Genomic DNA, 24879 nt, shown 5'->3' with positions numbered 1-24879 from the left:
TTCACGACAACTCGATTCATTTGCAACCCTAAGTACCATTATAACATGATATTTGGGTTATAAATAGAGATGATGCATTTTTTATATTATTGTTTAAGAAACCACAGGATATTAAATGAAATCAAACCACCAGAAAAGTGCCTTTAATAATGAAATAATATGTGCTTATTTGCCAAGTGTGAGAATTCTTTGCCTAATAATAGCAGAGGTTAGGTTTGTCTTCTATCTTACCCCTCCTAGCACCCTGGATTAATGAGTACCAATAATGTTTGATGTTCTTGTTACATGTTGATGTGCCATTTTTAATTACTAATCTTCAATTGGTTTCTAGCTTCACTCCACATCTGATTGTTCTTTTTGTCATGCTTTGAATGCAATAATGTCTGTTTTGACATTGCTCTAAGTTTCAGAGGAAGTTCTTTTGTTCTTCTCAATCTTCTCACTATCACTTGAAATGAAAATCTTCACGTTTATACAGACAACAAGTCTAGTACTGCCCCTCTTAGTCTAATTTTAGAACCTTGTTAGTATATCTAATGCTGTATTCTAGGTCATTGTTGCAATTTATATATCCCATATATAATTAGGATGTATAGAGAAGTACATTGCTAATTTTATTTTAACATCTGAAATGTTGGTTCATATATTTAATTACAAGTTAAGCACTTAGTTGAGGACAAATGGGATTTAAATTTGTTTTCTCGTTAGTTTTATTATTTTGTTTTACGACGAAGCGTACTATTTTAATTTTGGGATTATTATTTGATACAAATACATAGGTACTGGGATGAGTCAATTATTTCTCACATGGGTGTTGGAGTTAATGTGACTTGGTGGGACCTTTTGGGAAGATAATGGGCACTGAGATGACTCAGTGGACATTGGAGGGGGAGGAAATAAAAAAATTTTGGTTGAATCTAAGCTGCTAAGGTTGTCAAGGAGAGAGAGGAGTGGCAGCAGATGGAAATATTTTCTTCTTGTCGAAGATAAAAAAGATGATGATGATAGGTTGCTCTGCATGCATGGAGAAAGTTCCCTTATATAGGATGGTCAAGCCAGGGGACAGCTCAGTCCTTGATTGATGGCTCAACCTCTTTGGTTTGGCAATCGGGAGGTTTTTCAACTACCTTATGCACCATGATTAGGCCTTGAGGGTTGTATCATAAGATACCGGAGGGTAGGTATGTTAAGTTTGGGGGCTGCATAGGAGAGTTTCCTTATTAGGTGTGATGTCTTAGTCAATAGCTTGTCTTCTTGTGCTTTTCCATCTCTCTCTAAGACTGGTGAAGGCAGGGCTGCCCCGAGAGAGGCAGGCTAAGCAACCCTGACAATTCCTTAACTCTAACCTCCAAGCCACAAGTTCTCTAGTGGTCTCAGTCGGAGGTAGCTAGAGCTTGCTCCCAGTGTAGATAGTTGTTATTAGGATTTCATTCTTGGAACTAAGTATAAATGAGATCAGGGTGTCTCGGTGGGGCTATTTATGCGAGCCAAGTAGACTGAGCACGCATTATGGAGAAGGCGCTTGTTTGAAGGGAGAGCACACAATTTTGGAGTTGGAACACACTTGGTCTGGCTGCTTGCCTAGACTGAGGGGACTTTGAGCATGTTGAGCATGAGAGAGGCAGTACACTCAAGTAGAGAATCCTTAGCCAAATTGGGGGGTGCTATATGCCATGTGACAGGTGTCTCATCTCCTTAAGCCTAGAGCTACGGCACTGTGTGCTATCCTTGGTTGATGTGGCTTGACCCCAAATGGGAGCATATGGAGTTGCATCATAGGCTTGCGTACCACCTTATAAGGTTGACATGCGGTGCCATGTTTGTAGATGCCAATGTGAAGATCTCATGGCAATATATTCATCAAAGGATTTAGAAGTAAAGTCTTTCACAGTTTCACCCATTGTTTGCAAGTTGGCCATTAGAGATATCTATGCTCCAACTTGAAAGGAGTTTTATCTTGCTAATTTCATTATTGTTTTAGGGTGAAGAGTACTAATTTGACGAAATTATATTTTATAAATATGGGTATTGGGATGAGTCAATGATCTCTCAGACCAAACCCCTAATTTGTTTTATGCTCTTTTCTTCCCTTACTTCTTCTCTTATTCCTTTTATTCAAACCTCTACTAATTTTCAATGGAAAATTCATGTTTTTAGATTTTGTTTGCATTTTGGTTCATTTTGAAAAATTACAGTTGGCCTAAAGCTTAGGATTTCTTTTAATTATAGTGATACCTTGATTAGTAACAAAGTTTATAATTTGTAGGTAAATCTCTTTATTATTCTATGATGTCAGCTGTCTCTCATCTGCCTAGTTCCTTACTCAAATATTATAAGCTCTTAGTGCTTGTATGTCTGCTTTCTGCACCTTTGGTTTTATATTTTTCAAATTTTTTTATTATAGTATTTAATAATTTATTTTTTATTTTATTTTATTTTTTTTACTTGATAAGTTGGTTGAAAATAGTGCATCAATCTGGAAATAAAATTTTAAATGACAGCCTTGCGTGATGATTATATTGCTAGCTTTGATATTGAACTTCTAGTTAGCAAAAGAAAATGTTTGGTTTTGGATTGAATTTATGCCACTCTGAAAATGAGATTAATTAATGGAACTTTTAGGACATTTAAAACCATGTAACATTTTGTCTTCCTTATATATCTGCAATGAAAGAGCAAACTTTATATTAATTGTCTGGATATTTTGACTGTTCATTTAAGACCATGACCTTATATTCGTTTCTACCAGTTTAATGATTTAGTCGATAAGAATTCAGTAGATGTGGATTGGAGGCGCTCATTTTACTTGAACTTGATTGCTCACACTTCGTTCAGTGTAACTGTAGCAATTTGCAGGTAAGTCTCCTTTTCGTTTTTGGTTGCATCATGTAATTGTTCCGACTACAAAAGCCTTTTCTCATTTTTTTTTTTTTTTTTTGGTACAAACACATTTTTTTCTTTTGATGTGTATTTTTGTTTACCTTCATTCTTAAATGGAAGAGGTAGGTGCAGTTAAAGTTGGGAATCTTTTAAAATATAGAGAATTTTGTCATGACCGTTCCTTTGGTTTTGGTTTGAGGGTTTAGAATCCTTGTGGAAAAAATTCATGTCTCAGTCAATGGTATTTTTGATTGATGAGAAGGATGCTGAATAATCATAAACATCTAGGATTCTGTGGAAGATGATGCTAAACTTGCTTCATTTCTGGTGTCTTGGCATGCTGATTCCAGTTTGCTTATTTTGCGTCATCAGAAAGATTGCTTGTGCTGCAGAACTTTATGATTAAGGGTTGTCTCTATTTTTTTTTTTTTTTTGGTGTGCAATAGTTTCCATTTTCTTATTCTTCTAAATTTCATTATTTTTTCTAGTCATCAGGTCCTTAGAAATCACCAGTCTGGCGAAGATGCACCATTGTCTTCTATATACAAGGTATCTGCAATTAACTTAAAATTTTTATCCTTAAAAAAGATGTCTAAAGTTACCCGATATGAGAAGTGTGTGTGTATGTGTCAAGACCAAAAACAAAAATAAAAAGAAAGTGTGTATATTGAGCAATCTCTCAACATTTTGTTTTCTAGTGTTTACAAATGTGTTCAATCTGTATAAACAAGCTTTTGTTACCATCATAAGAAAAAATAAAATAAAAAAGCTTCTGTTAGTGTGAATCATTTGCTCCAACGTGTAGCAGGAAATCTAGGCTACACAAGAAGAAAGCTACAACTAAAATGATGACACACTGATTACATTTGTGCTAAGAAACACAGACACGGATATGGATGCGGACACGGATATAGACACGGGACATGGCGATTTAAAAAAAATAGGGACATGGACATGGCGGAGATACGGCAATAAAATATGTTGTCATATATTTTTATTTGCTATCTAGATTAATATTACATCCACAAACAATCAATATTAACAAAAACTAACTCAAATTCTATATTTTTTTTTTATAAAAAAAAAAAGAAAAAAAACACTTTTAAATTAACACTTATATCTTTTTTTTATGGATGATCTATTAAGTATTTAAATTTAAGAAAAAAAAATAGACATTTAACATTCATCAAAATCACTCAAATAAAATGTGGGAAAAGAAAACTTGGCATGTCCCTAGTGTGTTCCCGAAGTGTTCCCGGTGTGTCCCTTGAAAATAAATTAATTAAATAAGATACGTGTCCCCGAAGTGTCCGTGTGTCCAACACGGATACGACACTTGTTTTGAAGTGTCGGTGCTTTATAGCATTTGTGTATGGATTGACATTCCTCCTCATTTATGCAGCTGGTTAAACATCTTTATACAACAAAACCTTTCAGTCATCTTTCTACAACTAATCACAAGTTAATAAAGAGTAAGAGGGGGATACATAAATGTTCTATAATTTAATGTTTTTAAGTTCAGTAACTTCTCTTAGAATATAGTTTAAATTCTCTCCAAAGTGTTTATAAGTGCTGTGCAACTTCACTACTCCTGATTGGCACTATTTGTAGCCTCTTTCATCTTTGTGGTCCATGGACTATCTTCAATGCCTATGAAATGAGCATCTATCCACTCCATCATCTAGCAAATTTTTCAAAGAATGTACATTATTGATAAAGAGGCCTAGACTAGAGGGACCATTTGTAACTTAAATTAGAGAGGAATCTGTCATCGAGCTTGTTTAAGTCTTCTCCATTAATACTCGGTTTTTGTGGCTTGAAGAAGTTTTTTGTGATTGACTTGTAAGATGCAATGTGCATGCCTCCTTTCTGTGGTTCGTATACATGGCTGGGGTTTCTACAATCAAGATATAAGATCCTATAGGAGCTGAATTTTATTTTCATTGTAGCCAAACTCCAATCCCTTGCTCGCCCCCATACTATTATTAATAAATCCCTTTTACAGTTTACTCTTTTTTTTACATGCTGTACTTAGTAATAGGTTACAAACATGTTATTTGATCTGAACACTAATCTGTTTAGATTTGTGAGATTACGTCATGATGAATAAAGTTTGATTGCATTCTCTGCATGCATTGATGCTGTTTTAGCATTTATTGACCAAAAAAATCTTTGTAAGGAGCAAGCCTTATAAAGATCTTTTAAATGAAGCCCTATAAATTTATAACCAGGAATATTTAATTGGAAATATTATTATTTTAAAAAAAAGAAAGAAAGAAAGAAAGAAAAGAAAGATGAGCTTGAGTTGCAGTTTTGATCTTTCTTTTGCCAACATAGCCAGAGAGAGTGGTCTTGCTGTAGGAAGAAATTTGTTTGAGTTGCAGGCTTTGTGACTCAGTGGTACCTAGATTGCACCTCATCAGGGGAGTTTCAAACTTTCGAGTACTTCAAGTCCTAGAAGCAGTCAACTGTAAGGGTGAGGAGCGGGTGTCTGATCAAATCTTGACTTTCAATCATGCCATCTATTTAACCTCCCAACACCCCCTAAGGAAATAAAGAAGAAATTAAAAAAAGGAAATATATTGTTCATATCTTGTGGATGTTGCTTGTGGATTTCTTCTGCAAGGAAAAGTACTAATACTAACTATGACAAATTGACAATATATCAATGTCTATGTGATTTAGTACTGTGACGGATCATCCTGAAAATAAAATATCTTTTAAAAAATTTCCAAATTTGTACTGCCTATCATCCTTTTTGTTCTCACGCTTCTTCTGTATCAGTTTATTACCCTTATTTAACAGATTTTGTTACTTTTACAAAACAAAGTCTTTTTAATTGAACTAAAACCGTAGCCTGTACACATTTGATTTAACTATCCAAAATATTAATATGAATGCATTAAACAAAAAGAAAGTCCAAATTGGTACCAATATTTAAGATACAAAACATATACGATTGTCCACTTTACGATTATTGAAGCAAAATGCAAACATCCAAACACACAATGGATTTTTGTCTTCATTCATGCCCATATACTACTCCATGAGTCCTCTGTCCATCTGTAAAAAAATAATATAAATTAAAATGAAAAACATGAACATGTTATCATCTTTTAGTTTATTTTTATTTTTATTTTTTTTTACCATTTTATCACTACATCCAATGTCTAGCAACGTCAACTCCATCATTGTCTATGTCACATTGTTTTCTTTGAATTTCTTGATAAACTTGAAAGCTAATCTCAGTGCGTTTAAGGCATTGTTTTAAGGATGTTCCATGGCTTTATCTCTTAGGTTGTAAAGACTGTTTATGCATCACCAAGTCGAGTTGATTTTCATTTGGACTCGACAAAGGTAAGTTTCTGGTATTAACAAGACCAGGATTCCTTGTATATGTTTTAATTTCTTCTTGTTTTTAATCTGACACAGTAAATGCGATGTATCCAGGAAGTAGAAACAACACCTGCATATCCAGATATATGTTTTGCAGTTGATGACTTTGATTCTACTTTTGATGCAGTGGTAATATGTTTATCCATTATATGCAATGATAGAAGATTGTGGTATATGGTGCTTTTAGCTTCCTATGTGTTTGTTCTTCTCATTGTGCATCTAAAGTTGTATCAATTAGAACCTTGATGGCTTCACCAGAGGATGATTTTTAGAGTATTAACACTGTTTCATGCAAGTCTATTCTAGTCCATTAAATAGAAGGAACCAAGGTCTACATGAAATTCTCATTTGCACATGTTGAAGAGAATGGAAGCACTTCTCTTGAGCAGAGATTAACGGCTGAACCAAACAGTGTCATCTTTTGTAAACTATATCACCCTGCATGGTCTAATGATATGCAACATACCCTGGTTGAATAGACGGCCTATAGCAGACAACTTTGATTTTCTTCTCATATCTACTTTATGAAATTAATATTTCCTTTTTATTTTTATTTATAAATATTTTATTGAGGCGGGATAGGGTTGTGTTGTGGAAGAATGTTAGGTCTCTTTAGTACTCAAAGAGATTACAAGGAGGCAAGACAAATAGAATTTATGTTTAAAATTTGTTTCGTTGGTGCATCTTTTGCAAAAATTTTAAGGCAAATGTGTAACATCAGGTGTTTTACCCATCGTGAGGCAAAGTGTGTAAGCCTTGAGATGTCGAGGTGTATGCATTTTGAATTTTAAATTTTATTTAGTAAATAAATTAAATATTTTAAAAAATTGGAAAAAAATTAAATATGAATGTGTAAATATTTTTCTTCTCAAGATGTTGGAAGTTGCAATGCAGAGAAGGAAGATTGCTCTCATTGAAAGTAAATCGACATTCTTAGCTTTAGTGATCGAGCTTCTCACTTGAGCATTAACTATGTATTTTTTCTTGATTGGTTATCTACTTAATTTTTCCTATGAAATATAGTTGTAAAGTATATATATATATTGTTTATGTTACGTAGCTTGAAATACATTGTTGGGCCCATTCCTAACAACTTAGGCTTTTGGGAAAATTGATTACTTTACATGGTATCAGAGATCTGGTTGAGAGAGGTCTTGGGTTCAAGTCTCTCCGTTAGCATTTGGTATTGTGTACCCGTTTGGGTTTTTTCCTCTTTATTTGGTTGTTTGGTTCTTGTTCTGTTTGGTTCTATGTTTGTCTCTCCATGTGCAAGACGGGGTTGCATATGAGGAGGGGTGTTAAATAGCTTGATATACATTGTTGGTCCCATTTCCTATCAGCTTAGGCTTTTGGGAAAATTGGTAACTTAACAGTTTAAACCATCTACTAGACTAAGTATATATTATTTAAAACATCTACTAGACTAAGTTAAAAAGAGCCTAAGACAAGCTCTTCATATGCATATTCCTCACGTGATTATGCGTAAAAGGAGTACAAGGCGCATGCCTCAAACTGTGATGCACAAGCCTTTGGGGAGAATAACCAAAATCGAAGTCTTGATGCATTTTGCCACAGCCTCACCTTGAGGTGAGCCTCGGTAAGGCCTTTCAAAATTTTGATATGTTGTGCATAAAGATGATATATTGTTTATGTGCTGGGGTTTGAGCTGAACCATAGTTCTTAGTTATCAAATAAGAAAAATGTGAGTTGAACCATCGCATGTCTACACACAAATTTTTTGTCTGCAAAATAAAAAAATGGCAACCTAGTACATAAGGCTCCTATTAGAGTAGGTTTTAGGGAGAGCAAGATTTACGCAACCTTACTCCATTTCTCAAATTTTTCTTGTCTACAAAATAAACAGAAAAATAGAATGACAATTTTGAATATATTAATTTAAAGAAAAACAAGTGCAATCTCTGGAGGACTTGTACAAGAGAATGATCTTCTGATTTTTCTATTCAAGAATTTTGACTCAAGGATTTGACAACTTGTTCTTGAATTGAATGGCAAGATCTTCTCTAACGTGTGTGCAAAGAAAATAAATTTGTAATGTGTTGGCTTGTGGGCTTAGTAACATATTCCCAAATCAATTGGTAATATTTTCCCAAATCAATTAGAACAATTTAATAAATTTGTAGGGCTTTGAAATGAACATTTTAACTTCCATCTTTGAGTTTTTCGTGTGGTAGATGTTGATGGAGTTTCCTTCGTACCAGTTTTCCCTGAGATCTCAAGCTGAGATGAGAAAGTCTTTTTTTTTTTTTTTTGATAATTAAGCTGAGATGAGAAAGTTATTCAGAGAGAGAGAGAGTGAGAAGAGTGAGATAGACGGTGTTCGTTGTGGTCAATTGAGATGGAGACGAGATTGGGCAACTAAAATTCTTCCTTCCTTAATAGATTTGCTTCCTTCCTTGCCAAATTTGCTTCTTTTCTTCGATGACCGAGAAAGAAGAAGGATAGGTTAGGGTCTTTTTTACCTATTTTCTGGTTTATGATTTGTATATGGATTGAGGGATTTGATTGATTTGTGTTTTTTAATTTAAGTTTGCATTATTTACATTTTGACCCACAAAAAATTTCACCTTTTTTGCTCCACCGTATCCCAAAAGTATCCGGAACGTATTTCTAATGTATCCTTGCATATCTAAAACGTATCCGAAATTCAAAAAAAATAAAAAAATTGGTTACTCTTTTGCCGTATCCAATACATATCTCAACGTATTGGACGCGTATCCATATCCGATACTCATACACTGCCCATTTTTGGAGTATCCATGCTTCATAGGTTATTGATATGCAAATTCTAAAAGAGAATATGAAATAAAAGGAAAAATAAAAAGGATTTCATACCACTTGAACTGGTGGATGTCATGACAAAGAGGTTTTATAACTTCTATGCTCTTCTGATTGTGGCCGATCTGGCATATTTAAGGCCTTTTCCTTTTAAAAATTTGTTGGGAGTCCATCACATTTATTTGGTTCATTTTACTAACCACAAAGTTTTTATATTCATTATGAAGACATGAGTCCTAAGTTATTCAAGTGTCTCCTTTCAAGGCTACAAAGAAATGAGCTCAAGATTGAAATCTATATATTTACATGTTTGAATTAAGTACTCATTCATGCATTTTTTCATTTATCATCTGGAATTTTTATTTGACAGGTATTGACAGATACAGATCACTGCTACTGTGTACTTCTAAATGCAGATGGTGGGGCAGCATTTCCTAGTGAAAAGCCAGCACAAGATTGCAGTTCTAGTGATATATCATCTTTGAGAACGGACACTGGTTCTGAACAGACAAACAAAACAAAGGTTTGATATATTCATTAGTGTAATTGTATCACAGTATTTCTTTCTCTTTTTTCTTGAAATCTAAATGTACTTTTTTCTCTCTCTCTTTTTTTTTTTTTTTCCCTTCCCCCTCTCTTTGTTACAAACTAAGTAGATGTATGTGGGTGAGAGGTGTGGTTAGAGGTAGTCCGAGAAGATGGCGGGCACTTCAATAGCCTGAGATCACCAGAGGTGGAGAGGAGGAGATCAAGGCAAGCTTGGAGAGGGAGAGGTTGGCAGTGATAGAACTTGAACACTAATGTGAAGTGAAAGGGGGTGTTTAAGCATGAGACTTGGTTGTATTGTTGTTGTTTCTTGTTGCATATACGATACGTTATATAGGCCACAGGAGTATTGGAGCCCAAGCAAACTGTTGGACAAGTGGCTCGTTCTCCTCAACTCTGCCAGGAGTGATATAAGCCCTTCTGCCGTCTGTGGCTCAACGGTAGGCAGAGAGCAACGTTTCATGGCAAGCGGAAAGTAACGTTTCATATATGCATTGGATGACATGAACGTAAAATCATTGTTGCCTCTTCTCCAAGCCTGGTCGAGATGGAGTTGTCTTAGCAATAAGACAACCATCTCGACGATCCCATGACCTCAGCCGCCAATCCAGTATCCTCTGATGATCCCGAGCAGTAGTGCCAAGGTCCTGCTCCCAACCCAGGCATCCAAGTAGGTGAATGGGCTAGGGCCCACCTTAGTGTTTAGGAGAGCCAAGGGCTCGCTTCCAGGCGACCAAGTAGGAGGATGGGCTGCGGGCTTATCACAATGTTTAGGAGAGGGGCTCGCTTCTAAGCGACCAAGTAGGAGAATGGGCGGGGAGCTTATTTCAATGTTTAGGAGACCAGTGTTTATCAGTCCAAGTCCAAGTGAACCGGGGGCTGATTGTATTGTTGTTTGGTCTCGGAGCGAGGTATGAAGGACCATGGGCTCTGCGGGGCCATGGTGCTGCCTGTTGCAGGACTCTTCATATCTAGATATGTTTGGGCTTGTATATATGCTCCCGCTTAGGCTAAGCATATAGTCTTGGTTACCTTGGCACATGGCGCCCGTAGGGCTCGCCATGTATCAAACATACGACATGCCCGACGTGGTGCCTTATTGGTCTGCCACGTGGGTGGGGTTTTGGTGATGTGGCATCTGTGGGGCTTGCCACGTATTGAGCTTGATACAAGTACCCACAATGTACTACATTCCAATCTAGTGTCTTGCCTTGGAATCTTCTATTTATTGTCTTCCAAAAATTGGGGCAATGCATTGCACCGATGATTGAACGTCAATACGGGCAACGGATACTAATAGACTAAATACCATAGTTTCAGTAGCAGTTGTCCCCTCTCTCCATAGAATATATATCTCAGTAGTCAGTCACAGCTTTGTTCACATTACCTTTCTCAACTTACATGGGGTTTAACCCAACTTATAGCTTTTTTAATATTTGTTGTCTAAAATTTTCGGTTTCCCTACTGATGAATATTCATTAAATTTGCGTCTTAATTCTCTGAAAATGAATGGATTTTGCTCATATACACTGCACAAGCGTTAAAATTTCATTTCAATGTGTCATTTTGGTTAGCTTGGAATTAGAAACACTTTGAAACATAAGAGAAGCAAAAATCTAAAAAAATCACAAAGGAAATGTCTGGAGACAAAAACTAAAATCTATTCTACCCCCTCTGAGGCCCCAATCCAATGGGGAACTTAACTGGGTGCATTTTTTATTGTCATATAATTCGCATAAAGGACATGTTAATGTTATATTGAACGAAAAATTCTAAATCAAGGTTAAACAAATCAATGTTATCAAACACAAGTATGCGTGATTCTAGACATAGATAAGGGTCCAACTAAATAAGGTTTACAAATATATTGAAAATAAGAACAAAAATATTTAATATTCTCAATTGAATTTGATTTTTATTTTTATTTTTATTTTTTTATAACGTAAAAAGGAAAATAGAAGCAACTTTCGTTAATGGGTGTCAAAATTGTGACACAGTCTTGGATAGAACTCACTCCCAAAAGTTATCTTGTGAAGTAAGGTTGGCCTCACACTTATACATTGCAGATTCCCTTTGTACCCGGGTGATTTAGGACTTCCCTTCACACTAGGGGCGGAGCCAGGATTGTAAATATGGGAGAGAGAGGGGGGGGGGGGGGGGGGGGAAGTCAAGAATAAAACAGATCGTGTTATATGGCAAATTAAAATAATTTTAACTGGCCAACAATTTTATTTATTTATTTATTTTTTAATTTTTTACAATGGTCCAAATAAGAAAATATTGTCTCAAACTTAAATATTGAAAAATGCTAAATAATAAACCAGGGAAACTGAGACTGTGATACTATGTGAGGAACTTGGACATCAAGATATTTGAAATAATAATAGATAGATTGATATAACCTCTTTTTTTTAGGCACGGTTGGTTGAGATCCAAATTGGCTTATTTTTATAAATATTTTAATCAAAAAACAACTTTTGAGTGTTTAGGAGCAGAATTTACTTTATCATTTTTGCCACAACTTGAAATTCTAAAATCTTATTATCGGTTACATGGTTTCATAAAATGCTCATATTTTCTTTTTTCTTTTTCTAAAATAGTCGTTTGTGTTTGGAAAATGGCTAGCATCGTAATAGATTGGTAGTTTGTGGTTGCAGCTTACTCTTTTCTCAGGATTTGTCAGCTATCAAATGGTTCGAGATGCATATGAAGGTAAATTTATGTAATCATCCTACTCATTTTAAACTTCAGGTCGTAGGACAGTTATTGGTTTTATTGATTACAATCTTTCTTCATCATCTAATATGTTGGGCACTAAATTAGTGAAAACATGTCCTGAGGTTCTGTATTAAAGCAGCTGTGATGCATGATTGAAGAAAAAACTCAAAAGGGATACTGAGATTGAATCAATCAGCAACAGCTGTAATTCAGCAACTAAGCCTGAAAAGCTGTAAAAGATAGATCTAGCAATAAAAAAAAATTACTCCAAAACAAGTCCCTTTATCCAGAATTCTTGACAGTGTTTTAAAAGGATCTAGGTGCACCGAGGCGATAAGGTTTCCTATAGCCTAAGCGTGAGGCGGGAGGCGAGGTGCGTGCCTCACCAAAGCGAAGCGCAAGTAGTCGAAGAAGAGCAAAATTATAAAATACGCAAACTTTTCAACATAACAAATATAGATAGGCCTTGTTTGGGAAGTTGGCTATTTTAGTTGGTTATTTAGCTTTTTGGCTATTTTAGCCTGGCTAAAATAGTTGTATTTGGAAAGTTGGTTGTTCTTTTTTTTTTTTGTAGTTGATTTGATGGTTGTGAGAAAAAAAATGAAATGATTATGGATTAGATGTGACATTTTATCTTATTGGCTATTTTAGTCTATTTTGTCTTTTAGTGGGCTATTTTAGCCCAACTCTCTTCCCAAATTCAAAAATCATAAGCATTTCCAATAATCTTTAAATATAACATTCAGTCTTCTAAAAACTAGAAATATAATATCCAACAAAAGATATAAAGCATAACTTCAAATCTTTTATCACTTTCTGCTCTCTTTTGACCACGTTTAGTAATTTTGTATTGAGTATGCCCACAAAAAAAGCACTTAATCATCAATATGAGTAAAAAAATAGGTAAAGCTCATGAAGCCCATGTCTCGAAAAAAGCCCTCGTCTCAGCGCCTAAGCTACGCCTTACGTATTACGCCTCGCCTCGACTTGTTCAAAGCGCAAGGTTGCGCCTCATTGCACCTTGCGCTTAGGCGTGTGCCTAATCGCGCCTTTTAAAACACTACTCGAGACTGCTAGACCACTCATTTAGGCTTTGAATGCAGTATTGATTAGTGTAATGTATTTGAAACTTGATTCTTTAGTGACAAATAATGTATGCTCCGAAACTTTTCCCCCCACTTAATTCTCCTCCAATCTAAGAAGCATGACTATGGACACAGGACACCCATACAACACATATGGACACATGACACAATGATTTCAAAAAAACAAGGATACGTAAAAACAGGGACATGGCAACAAATAAATATATATTTTTGTATAGGTACATGAAAATAATAACAATTTCTTCATTTTCTATGTCACAAATACATTTATATTTTATTTTCTAAAAAATTAAAGGAGGCAGGATTAATAGATGTAAATCCACTTGGGGTTTCTCTGTCTAGAGTTGAGAGCTTCTCTCCCTAAAGCTTCTTTCACGGCTGTTTGTCATGGGGAAAATGGATGTATTACTGTCTATCTTTTGCTATGGAGAGCCCCCACCTTGCCCGCTTCCCCAATTCTTGATTTATTTTTGGGGATGGTTTGTTTTACCCTAAAGCTTATTTTTTTGGTCATTTTAGGGTGTTTTTGTTCATCTATATGGTCTCTTCTATCCTCAGTTCTCATTATTTGGGTGAGATTACAATTCTGAATCTTGGTCTACTTAGCTTTGATCTACTAACCATTTATGGCCTATCTTTCTTTGGAAGTGCTTATTGTTAGTCTCCTCCATTTAGTACATCTTTTCTCCTTTTCCGTGGTGATGGGTAGCTTTTGAAGGTTCTGTCTCAAGCGTGACACCACCATGGCTCAACGTTGTGAAGCACCGAAACTTCAAAACAAATGTTGTAGCCGTGTCGGACATGCAAACACGGTAGGGACGCGTATGTCCCTTTATTTAATTAATTTATTTTTAGGGGACATGTTGAGGACACACTAGGGACATGCCAACTTGTCTTTTCTCCCATTTTCTTTAGTGCTTTTGATAAATTTTGAATGTTGAATATTTATTATTTTTTTCTTAGATTTAAATACTATAGATCATGCAAAAAAATATATATATAAATTATAAGTGTTAATTTAAAAGTGTTTTTAAATATATATATAGAATTGGAGTTAGTTTTGTTAATATTGATAGTTTGTGGATGTAATATTAATCTAGATAACAAATAAAAATATATTTTATTGTTGTGTCCCAGTCATGTGTCCCCATTTTTTTGAAATGCCATGTTCCCATGTCCGCATCCGCATCCGCATCCGTATTCGTATCCGTGCTTCTTAGGCTCAAGGTGAATATTTGAGTGAGTATGGTTTTGGAGGAGTCCATTCTTTGTTGCTTTCATTTATTGTTTTGTTTTCCTTTTGCCAATTTTTTGTGGGCTCAGTGGTTGTTGCTACTAATTGTTGGTCTTTACCTTTATGGTTCTTGTTGTGCGGCTGATGACTAGACTTGACTCGTTAGTGAAAACTCTAGCCACAAAGGCCTATGTATGCATGCCCCATTCCCATTTTGCGAACTACCACAATTATTTTCCAAGATTGACATAAACCTAAAAAAATCCAATATGTAAATATGCCACCTAAAATGATAGTGATATGCTAGTGAAAGAGAGCTTTCGCTACAATGGACTTGCAAAATTACAATGGTCTTCACAATTTCAAGCCTAGCCTTTGCGATTTGTTATTTAAACCTGACAAATGAAGCCACGGCTTTGTTCCTCTTCAACCATTCTTTTCTCGGGCCTTTATATATATATGATTCACTGCCCGAATGTTTACACATGCACCAAATGAGCAAAAATTTATTCCTCTTCCACAAAAAAATCAATGGTCAAATTGGCCTCCCTTGCCACTGACATAGTGAATAAAGCTACCTTTGGTGTGGTAGCTAAGGAAAAATACAATTCTACCCCTAAGATGAATTGCTCGTAAGAACAAAAAATACTAAAAATAATTTTCTCTTAACTCTTGAATATGCTTAAGCAACCAAGCAAAGGGCACAATATCAAGCCAAGAGAGGTACTTGGACTCCTATACAACTAAACCATGTACCAATTGTTTCAACGCAACGATGAATGACCTTAGCTACACTGTCCAACATTGATTGATATGCCAACCTAGTCCCAATGGGGCAAATAGCTAAGCAAAAACCTCAGTCACTATATCCACAAGATGTGGTCTAGATTCTAAGATGGCACCACCAAGTGCAGCTGCTACTGGAGCAAATTATATGTATCATCAATGTATACCAAAAAAAAGAAGAATAAAGAAGAAAGATTGCTATAGTTCAGAAACAGAAATAGCAATTCAACTTCAATAACAAGGATAGACATGAACAATGTGACACAATACTTTATGAACTCATTGTTACAATCCCTACTAATGTAAAGAGAATAGACTAGGGATTTCTTTGTACAAATCAGTCAAGTTGGTTATAGGTGACCTGTATTCAGACACAGATGCACGGGCACGTGGATTACTTGGACCCACATGCTCTGGTTGCATTTACATCCCCCAACTCTGTTATCCTGCAGCTGGGAAGGAACAAGAGAGGTAGATTGACCATCATGGCCAGCCCCAGCACCAAAACTTATTCCCAGCCCAAGCCCCAATACTTGGGGCAGTTGTTACTGTTGTTGTTGCTGCTGCTACGGCTCAGCCTGATGTAGTTGTGGCTGTGCCTATTGCTGCTCCCTCCACGAAGCTCTAACCTCAGCACGAGTAGCCCTTGTTATTGCATCTTTTTGTAATGGAATTTCAGCGCCTGACATAGTCTCACTTGGATTACTTAGCCCCACTGGTTCTTGAGGTTGCTGCTTTGTTAGGGAGGTAGGAGAGTCGTTGAAGTGGGCATGTGGATACTCACGTGCTCTGGCTGCATCTGCGTCCCCCTAAGCAGGAGAGGCAGATCGACCATCGCGATCTGCCCCAACACCAAAACTTTTGCCCAGCCCAAGCCCCAATACTTGGGACTGCTGCTCCTGCTGCTACTATTGTGGCTCAGCCTGATGTGGCTAGGGTTACGGCTATGCCTGTTGTTGCTTCATCCGTTGCTTCATCCGCAGAGATCTAACCTCAGCACGAGTAGCCCCTGTTGTTGCATCTTTCTGTACTAGAATTTCAGCGGCTAATACTCTCACTTGGATTACTTAGCCCCACTAGTTCTTGATGTTGCTGCTCTATTAGGGAGGTAGGAGAGTCGCTGAAGTGGTCGAGATCAGTTAACTCAAAAATATCTACGGCTGGTGCGGTAGATATGCTGCCTCATGTTGCAGTAGCGCTGCACCCTTCTCTGGCTATAGCGACTGGGGCAGTAGCAGTGCCTCATGCTGTGGTAGCTCTACGCCCGGCTTTAGCTGCAGCGGCTGGTGCGGTTGGTGCTGCTTACCTTGATTTCTGACCTCAAGTCTCATCGCTCTCGCTAGTGCATCTGGTTGCAATGCTCTTGGTACTGCATCCCTTCTCTAGGGTGCCTTTGGTGGTAATGCTATGGGTATTGCAGCCATTGTTCAACGTGGTGCCTTTGTTTTCAAATATATTCCATGTCTGCGGCCGCTTTGAACCATGTAGAATGGGTTGACATGATCAAGAAGTGTGTTCATAGCTCGGACGGCGATTTGCTTGCAATGGTCACTTTCCTATCAGCCACCTCATTGACTTCAGGATGAAATGGTTAGGTGTATGCAATCTCTAGGCAGCTAGTCTGTTTACCTTTATTATTGCTATTGTACAAAACGTATACATGTATCTATGTGTATATATATATATAGAGAGAGAGAGAGAGAGAACATGTTTACTTGTTTGCTGATTTTAATAATGTTATGATAATGAAATTTATGTATCAAAAGTTATGTACCTCAACTACTAGAAAGTGGATACTTCATGGGTGTGTTTTGAAAATCACGGAGGAAAAAAAATTGAAAAAGTTATCAAATTCTAAGTATAAAATTGAGGTAGTTGTATAAGTGGAGGTGGTGTTGTATATCTATTGTTATATATAGGGCTAGCCTAGAAGTGTGATTTTTTACCCTTAAAAAGAAATGAAAAATGCTAGGTTGCCTCGTGCACTGAGTCGCCCTTTTTATATGAAATGAGACCAAACCCTAAAAGAGGATTAATAAAAAGGAAGATATATTATCTTCTTTGAGACCATGAACTTGGTTACATGTAAAGAACGGGTAGAGCTCTTGGATGGTGGATGGCTTTCTGGCTGTTGAGTTCAAATTTTGCAAGGTGTAATATATATACTTAAAATAGGATGAAGTGAAAATAGAAGAAACCATTAATAGATCTTAAAGAATGACGTACAAAGCAAAACTAAAATTTTGAAAGATATGAAAATGAACGAAGTGACTCCTAATAGTGCGAGTGATGCAACTTAATGGAACCAGGTATTGGTGTGTAAAGAGTTTTACTTGAAAACCTAGAACAAAACCTTGTGGATACTTGTAAGGTTTGTATATTTGAAAACCAAGTGAATGCATTTGAGAACAAACGCACTTCTTGATCATTGCCAGCAAATCATTGTACGAGTTATGAATGCACTTCTTGATCATGTCAACTCACTCTACATGGTGTAAAGTGGTCGCAGACATGAAATATATCTGAGAATAAAGGTACCCCGTCGAACAATGGTTGCAATACCCATAGCATTACCACCAGAGACACCCCAAAGAAGGGACGCTATACCAAGAACATTGCAACACTATGCAATAGCCAGAGCAATGAGACTTGAGGTTAGATATCAAGGTAGGAAGTAGCAACCGCACCAGCCGCTGCAGCTAGAGCAGTGCGCAGAGGGTGTAGATATTTTTGAGTTAACTTATCCCAGCCACTTTAGTGACTCTCCTACCTCCCTCACAGAGCAGCAACATCAAGAACCAATGGGGCTAAGTAATCTAAGTGAGATTGTATCAGCCACTGAAATTTCTTAACAAAAAGATGCAACAACAAAGGCTACTCGTGCTGAAGTTAGATCCACGGAGGAAGCAACAACGGCCACAGCAAGAGCAACAACTGCCCATGTATTGGGGCTTGGATTGGGAAGAAGTTTTGGTGCTGGGACTAGCCGCAATGGTCAATCTGCCTCTCCTGTTCCTTCATAGCTGCAGGACAACAAAGTTGTGGGGATGCAGACACAACTAGAGCATGTGGGTCCAAGTAATCCACGTGCCCACTTCAGCGACTCTCCTACCTCCCTAACAGAGTAGCAATATCAAGAACCAGTGTGGCTAAGTGAGACTGTGTCAGCCGCTAAAATTCCAGTACAAAAAGATGCAACAACAAGGGCTACTCGTGCTGAGGTTAGAGCTCCGCGGATGGAGAAGCAACAGGCACAGCCATAGCAATAGTAGCTGCCCTAAGTATTGGGGCTTGGGCTGGGAATAAGTTTTGGTGTTGGGCTAGCCACGATGGTTGATCTACCTCTCCTGTTCCTTCCCAGTTGCAAGACAACAGAGTAAGGGACGTAGACGCAACCAGAGCATGTGGGTCCAAGTAATCCACGTGCTCATGACAGTACAACTTCTCGTGTTCCCACAGATCGAAATCTCGAATTTCAGAGATCAATGAGGAAATCATCGTTGCAAGAGCTCTTCTATACAAAGGAAGGCTGACCTCTTTGATTGGAGCAATGATCACTATTACATTTTGTGTGGAACATTGTCCATCTGTAACCCATCCAATAGAGAGATCAAAGGTGGAGGGCTGGTCTTTAAAGGAAACGAACAATGTTTTACGATGTGAAAATGTGGGAAATAACATTCCAACACTTGATCAAATTTTAGAAAATGTAAATGCGAATGACATTGTGGGCAATATTGTGATTGTGGAGAAAGTCGGTAGCAAGGGAAATGTTCTATCCTTCTGAGATAAAAGTTCTGAACCATGGGTCAAGTAAGTGCTTCATATTCTGGATTTCAAATTGATTTGTTTTGTTTATTAGTTTCTTTGGAAAGACTTGTCTTGAAGCTGCAGTGCTGCATGGAGCCTTCTGGGGAGCTAGGAAGCACGGATACAGATACGGGATACGGATACGATACGATACGGATACGGCGATACGACAAAATTTGAAAAACTAGGATACGGGTAAGGCGGGGATACGTTCATAAAAAATATTATTTTAACAATTTTTAGTAATGCAGTATGCATAAAAATAAAACCTAAAGCAAAAGACAACTTGATAAAGAAGAAAGATTCCTATAAAACTAAGAGTCTTCAAGGTCAATAGCTTCAACTTGTTTCCCTTCATCAGTAAATATCACAAGACCTTAGCTAAAGCCAAAAAACCATTCTTAAATAAAAATTTCAGCAAAAATACTTTTTTAAGTCATCATTGATAGCCTAGGAAGCACGGATACGGATATGGGATATGGGGATGTGGATATAGCGATATGTCAAAATTTGAAAAAGTATAATACGGGTACAGCGGGAATACATTCGTAAAAAAAAAAAAAATTTAATTTTAATAATGTAATATGCATAAAAATAAAACTTAAAGTAAATTAACAAATAAAGAGAGGGATTCCTATTAACCTAAAAGTGCGCAAACATTCATAAAACATCCAAAACTAAAAGCAAAAGCAAATGCAAATTAAACATCATCCTTACATGCCAACACCAAAAAAAGAATGAGAGCAGAGAGAAGAAACATGAGAGAGTGAGAAAGCGAGAGAGAAGTAAGAGAGACAACAAGGATACATCAATTTGACAAATTCTATTACTTTAACTCTCACTATATTCCTCTTATCAAAGAACTAAACAAAATATTATAAGTAATATGTAACTTCGAGTATCCGATACTTCAAAATTAAGTATCCGATACTTCAAAATTAATAAAAAATTAATTAAGAAGTATCCGATACTTTTAAGAAGTATCCGATACGTATCCGCGAGTATCCGAGGAGTATCGGTATCCGATAAGTATCCGATACGGATACGTCACCCTTTTTGAAGTATCTGTGCTTCATAGCTGGGGAGTGAGATGATTGGATTGGATTGTTTAGTTGTTGTGGCCATTTCAATGTAGGTAGTGGGGAATCTGGTGACCTGCCACCATGTGTAACTAGGTCTAGGTGAGAGTAGTTGACTGAGCGTACTGTACTTGTTCGACTTTGACCAGAAATGTTAACTAGAGTGTACACGCGATATCTTCCAGAGTTATCTTGGGAATTTTTTAATTGAATTGCAGCTGGTCTCCAGTTATTTGGACCGATTTGTGTGCCGCTGAACTTGTTCAGGTTTGGCGGGCTTTGTTGTTGTCAGGGAGCTTGTAAATGTGTTGGTTTTTACATGCGCTAAAAGGATTGGGTGCTGCTAGAGTTATTTTGCATCCTATACTCTTGTTTCATTTTATCATGATGACCATGTTTAGGATGTGTTTATGAATGATGCTGTGTGGTAGTGTGTGTGGGCATCTTTATGGGTGGCAGGTAATGGGGTTTTTCTAGCATGCTGTCAAATGATTGTTTAGTTTTGTGATAGCAGATTTTATTTTCTTTCCTTGCCTAGCCAATTGGGCTGTGATTGGATTTAATTTTGGCTAGGTTGAACTTGTGTATTTCTCTGTGAGAGCATTGCCTTGGGGTTGAGTCTATAGGCATGTGTTTTGAGCTGTATTTTATGAATTTTCTTTTGTTGTTAATAAAAATCATCTTACCAAAAAAATGTATAAATCCACATTGTTTGGGTTTCAATTATTGGCTCTCAAAATATTTTCTGCAAACTTACGATGTGTTTCTTGTGTGTCTAAGAAGATGGACACTTGTCCCCCAGTCTCTGAAGCTTCTCTCTGTCTAAAAATATTCAAGAATCAAAGCCAACAAGATATGTCTGGATTCGTGTCCGTCACATGTTGGGGGGTGTCTTTTACAGACTTGACATCTTAATAGTGTCATGCTTCTTAGCTTCTAACCCGTCCATCTGAAAAGTAAAGGGAAAAAAAAAAAAAAAACCAAACAAACTAGAAAAACTGCTTACAGCTCAGTGTTTTAAAAGGCACGCTTAGGCGCGAGGCGCACCGAGGCACAGCCTTTCACTTCGAATAGGTCGAGGTGAGGCACAATACGCAAGGCACAACTTAATTCTATATATATTTGTTATGTTGAAAAGTTCGTCTATTTTATAATTTTGCTTTTCTTCTACTACTTGCGCCTTGCTTTGGTGGGCTGTGCGCCTCACCTTGCCTCGCGCTTAGGCTATAGGAGATCTTATTGCCTCGGTGTGCCTAGAGCCTTTTAAAACACTGTTACAGCCTGTTATCCCATCAATGTGGAAATATCTTTCAGCTCCTTTGATTGATCAAAAACTCAATAGTTAACAGTTTACCTCACTAGAGTTTATATCATAATGAATTTGAAATTTTCGTTTTTTTATCAAAAAGCTAACGATTATATAAATGAAAATACTTGTTATGACTTTTCTTTTCAGGAGTTTGATTTAGTTAGCATTTATGGATTGTGTATTGTGCTGAAATGTTCTGTATAGTATATCAGCATTATTCTTTCTTTATCTGTGCTTATCTCTCTCCCCCCATTACAGCTGGGAAGTCTGGATTTGGGAGTTTCCTGTCACTTGGACATTCCCCTGAGAAAGCCGACAGAATTTACATGAAAGGCCCTGGTGGACGTGGGGAGGTTGAAGTTGCTGTTTCCGGTGTATTAGGTAATTAACAAACTTTTTTCTTATTATGCAGGTCCCTTCATCTTATTCCCCCCACCTGACACAAACCTTGAGGGAGTACATAAAGCATATTAGAGGGTCTTTTCTTCTCCCCCTTAATTATGAATGGTGGTGATGTTGTCACTAGACATGATTACATGAATATGAATTGATTCATATTCGATGATGAATAATGAAGCTTTGGCCTGAATGTTGACTCTTTTGGCACCTATTGTGACATTGGAATTTAAGTTAAAATTATTTATTGAACTTACATTCTTATTCAATAAATATAGCGAATCCCACCTCCAGTTGGTTTTACGGTTTAAATTTGTAGTACTTAATCTTTTATTACTGAACTTTTGGTGACATTGCTTATCTTTTACTATTCATTTTGTACTTCATGGATCATGTTGGCAGAGTTTTCTGCCATTTCTGTTGCAACAGAAATCTACTGGGTTTCAAGACTGCTAGGACACAATCCACTAGTAAGATTAGTATCTAAGAAGTAGTTGTTGGTCAATGATCATTTCGTTCATTGAGTACTTTTTGTGTGTAAATATTTGTTGAACCCTCCTGCTAACGTTTCATTTCAGAGGTTAGTCAGTTTTTCTCATTTTAGAGTGATGACTGCTAGGACAGTCTAACAGTATGATTAGTATGTAAGAACTAGAGGTTGTTGGTGTTGAATAGCTTGATATACATTGTTGTGTTGTGCCCATTTCTTAATAGCTTAAGCTTTTGGGAAAATTGTGACTTAACATTATATTTTAGCTTTGGCTGAGAGAGGTCTTGGGTTCAATCTCTCTGTTGGCATTTGGTATTCTGTTCCCGTTTGGTTTCTTCTTCTCAGATTGGTTGTTTGCTTCTCCTTCTATTTGGTTCTCTCTTTGTCTGTCCACGTGCAAGATGCGGTTGCACATGAGGGAGGGTGTTGAATAGCTTGATAATATATATTGCTGGGCTCATGTCCTAATAGCTTAAGCATTTGGGAAAATTTGTTACTTAACAGTTGGTCCATGATCATTTCCTTGGTTGAGTACTTTGTGAATAGAAAATAGAGGAAATAATGAATTTTGTGTATATATACCTTGTATTAATATGGAACACGGTGGCTACTTTTTATTGATTCCTTTCTATCTATTGATCATTTTTGCACTTTAATTTATATACTTACATCTTTTAGTACATAATCTAAAAGTTTCTTTTCATTTATCAGCACTCTAGATGGTTGAATACTCCTCCTCTGTTCTTTTTCTCTTTACAATTCTTCCACAATCTCTGGACTGGTTTACATTTTAAATCTTTCCTTCCTACAGTGAAGACATTTATTTCTGGTGTTCTGATTCATTGTGAAGTAGTACTATATGAAAATCTTATGTAAGATTGTTTTAGATGCTTTATGTAAGATTGATGCTATAAATTTTGTGTTTTCTGGATTGTCATCTTCCGAACCTTGGCTTTACTGCGTCAGATCAAAGCAAGCAGGTTTCAGGCCCTTCTTCACCTACATCTAAGAGTGGATTTGCTACAATTGTTCGTAGAGCAGCAAATGCTGCATCTGTGGCAGCAAAGCATGCCTATGCAGCTGCTGCTGCCACCCGAGGTCCTGATGAAGAGATGATGCCTCTGAAGTGCTGCTTAATGTCTGTATCATTACCATGGGAGCACATTGCTTCCGATCTTTTGTTTAAGGTCAGATCAGTTTTAAAACTTCTGAAAAACTCAACCGAAATTAGTTTATGTAAAAGCCAATTTGCATATAGGGACTATCCTATTTTTTGTGAAATGACTTCTATGCTTGTTTTACTGATTTCTTTCTTCTTGTTGCCAAACTCAGGGAAGCCCTCCAGTGAACTTGTAGGGCTACAAGATGAGAAACAGAAGACAACCTGAGGTTCCACCTTTATTTATTTATTAAGTGGGGAAATTTTGTCTAGTTTATGCATTTAGGCTGTGTTCGGATCTTGGATTTAGAGAGGGATTTGTGTAGGAGGAAAGGAAAGGGAAGTGAAATGTAAATGAGATATAAGCTTCTTCTTTTTTCACATTTTCCTTCCCTTTTCTTTTCCCTTGACAAATCCCTTCCTAAATCCAAACACAGCTTTAAGAGGAAAACATGAAATAAAAAACATTTACAAATTAGACACAGCTCATCAGGGCAATGATTCATTAACTTGCTTGTTTTTTTGAAGCACAAACGGGAGAATTTATCCTGGAAGCGGAAGAACTACTTACATTGTTGCCAGAGAAAAGCATAGGAGCCTTTTTTGCATTTAAAGTTGTACGCTCTTTTTCTTTCCTCTTTCTTGAATATTTTGGGTGGTGGGTTACTTTTATGATAGGGGTTATGACTGTATTAAAGATATTGTAAATGATTAGTCACCAAAACAAAACAAATTAGTGTCATGTAATTTGTATCTATTTTAGCAGTTACCGGGTTCATCATTTCATTGTTTGTCCATTCCCTTGGATTTCACGCTATTGTCATGTATAAATGACGTTCAAATTGATCCTGAGCCAAAGCCACGTAATAAAGGTATGTGGTACATTAATTTTCCTCATGAATGTGCTTTCGAAACTTGGCTTGAAACACCTTGATATCTCCCTTGCTTTTGTGGACTGTTATGTTAGGCTTTCCTGCATTTGGGCAATTATCAAACTTATTATTTATTTGTTTTTTCAATCAGTAGGAAAGGAATTGCTTTCGAAACATGGCTTGAAACACCTTGATATCTCCCTTGCTTTTGTGGATTGTTATGTTAGGCTTTCCTGCATTTGGGCAATTATCAAACTTATTATTTATTTGTTTTTTCAATCAGTAGGAAAGGAAAGTTGCAT

General features: G+C 36.7%; 1 protein-coding gene across 2 annotated transcripts in view; it reads left to right on the top strand.

The window, feature by feature from the left end:
* Nucleotides 1–24491, top strand: part of LOC114285080 (uncharacterized) — a 33236-nt gene extending 8745 nt beyond the window's left edge. The window contains exons 4-13 of one of the 2 annotated variants that reach the window (XM_028228076.2): nucleotides 2750–2856; nucleotides 3369–3429; nucleotides 6178–6237; nucleotides 6331–6405; nucleotides 9443–9595; nucleotides 12276–12330; nucleotides 21919–22041; nucleotides 23513–23733; nucleotides 23879–23935; nucleotides 24234–24491. In XM_028228076.2, the coding sequence (XP_028083877.1) occupies nucleotides 2750–2856; nucleotides 3369–3429; nucleotides 6178–6237; nucleotides 6331–6405; nucleotides 9443–9595; nucleotides 12276–12330; nucleotides 21919–22041; nucleotides 23513–23733; nucleotides 23879–23902 (879 nt within the window). In that variant the 3' untranslated portion in view covers nucleotides 23903–23935; nucleotides 24234–24491. The remainder of the gene's footprint in view (nucleotides 1–2749; nucleotides 2857–3368; nucleotides 3430–6177; nucleotides 6238–6330; nucleotides 6406–9442; nucleotides 9596–12275; nucleotides 12331–21918; nucleotides 22042–23512; nucleotides 23734–23878; nucleotides 23936–24233) is intronic. The other variant, XM_028228077.2, reaches the window with a different exon arrangement.
* Nucleotides 24492–24879: the final 388 nt, after the last annotated feature.

This window comes from Camellia sinensis, unplaced genomic scaffold, assembly GCF_055761805.1.
Source record: "Camellia sinensis isolate YWXY unplaced genomic scaffold, ASM5576180v1 Unanchor3, whole genome shotgun sequence".
Classification (NCBI taxonomy): Eukaryota; Viridiplantae; Streptophyta; class Magnoliopsida; order Ericales; family Theaceae; genus Camellia; species Camellia sinensis.
This window is presented reverse-complemented; position numbering and strand designations above follow the sequence as displayed.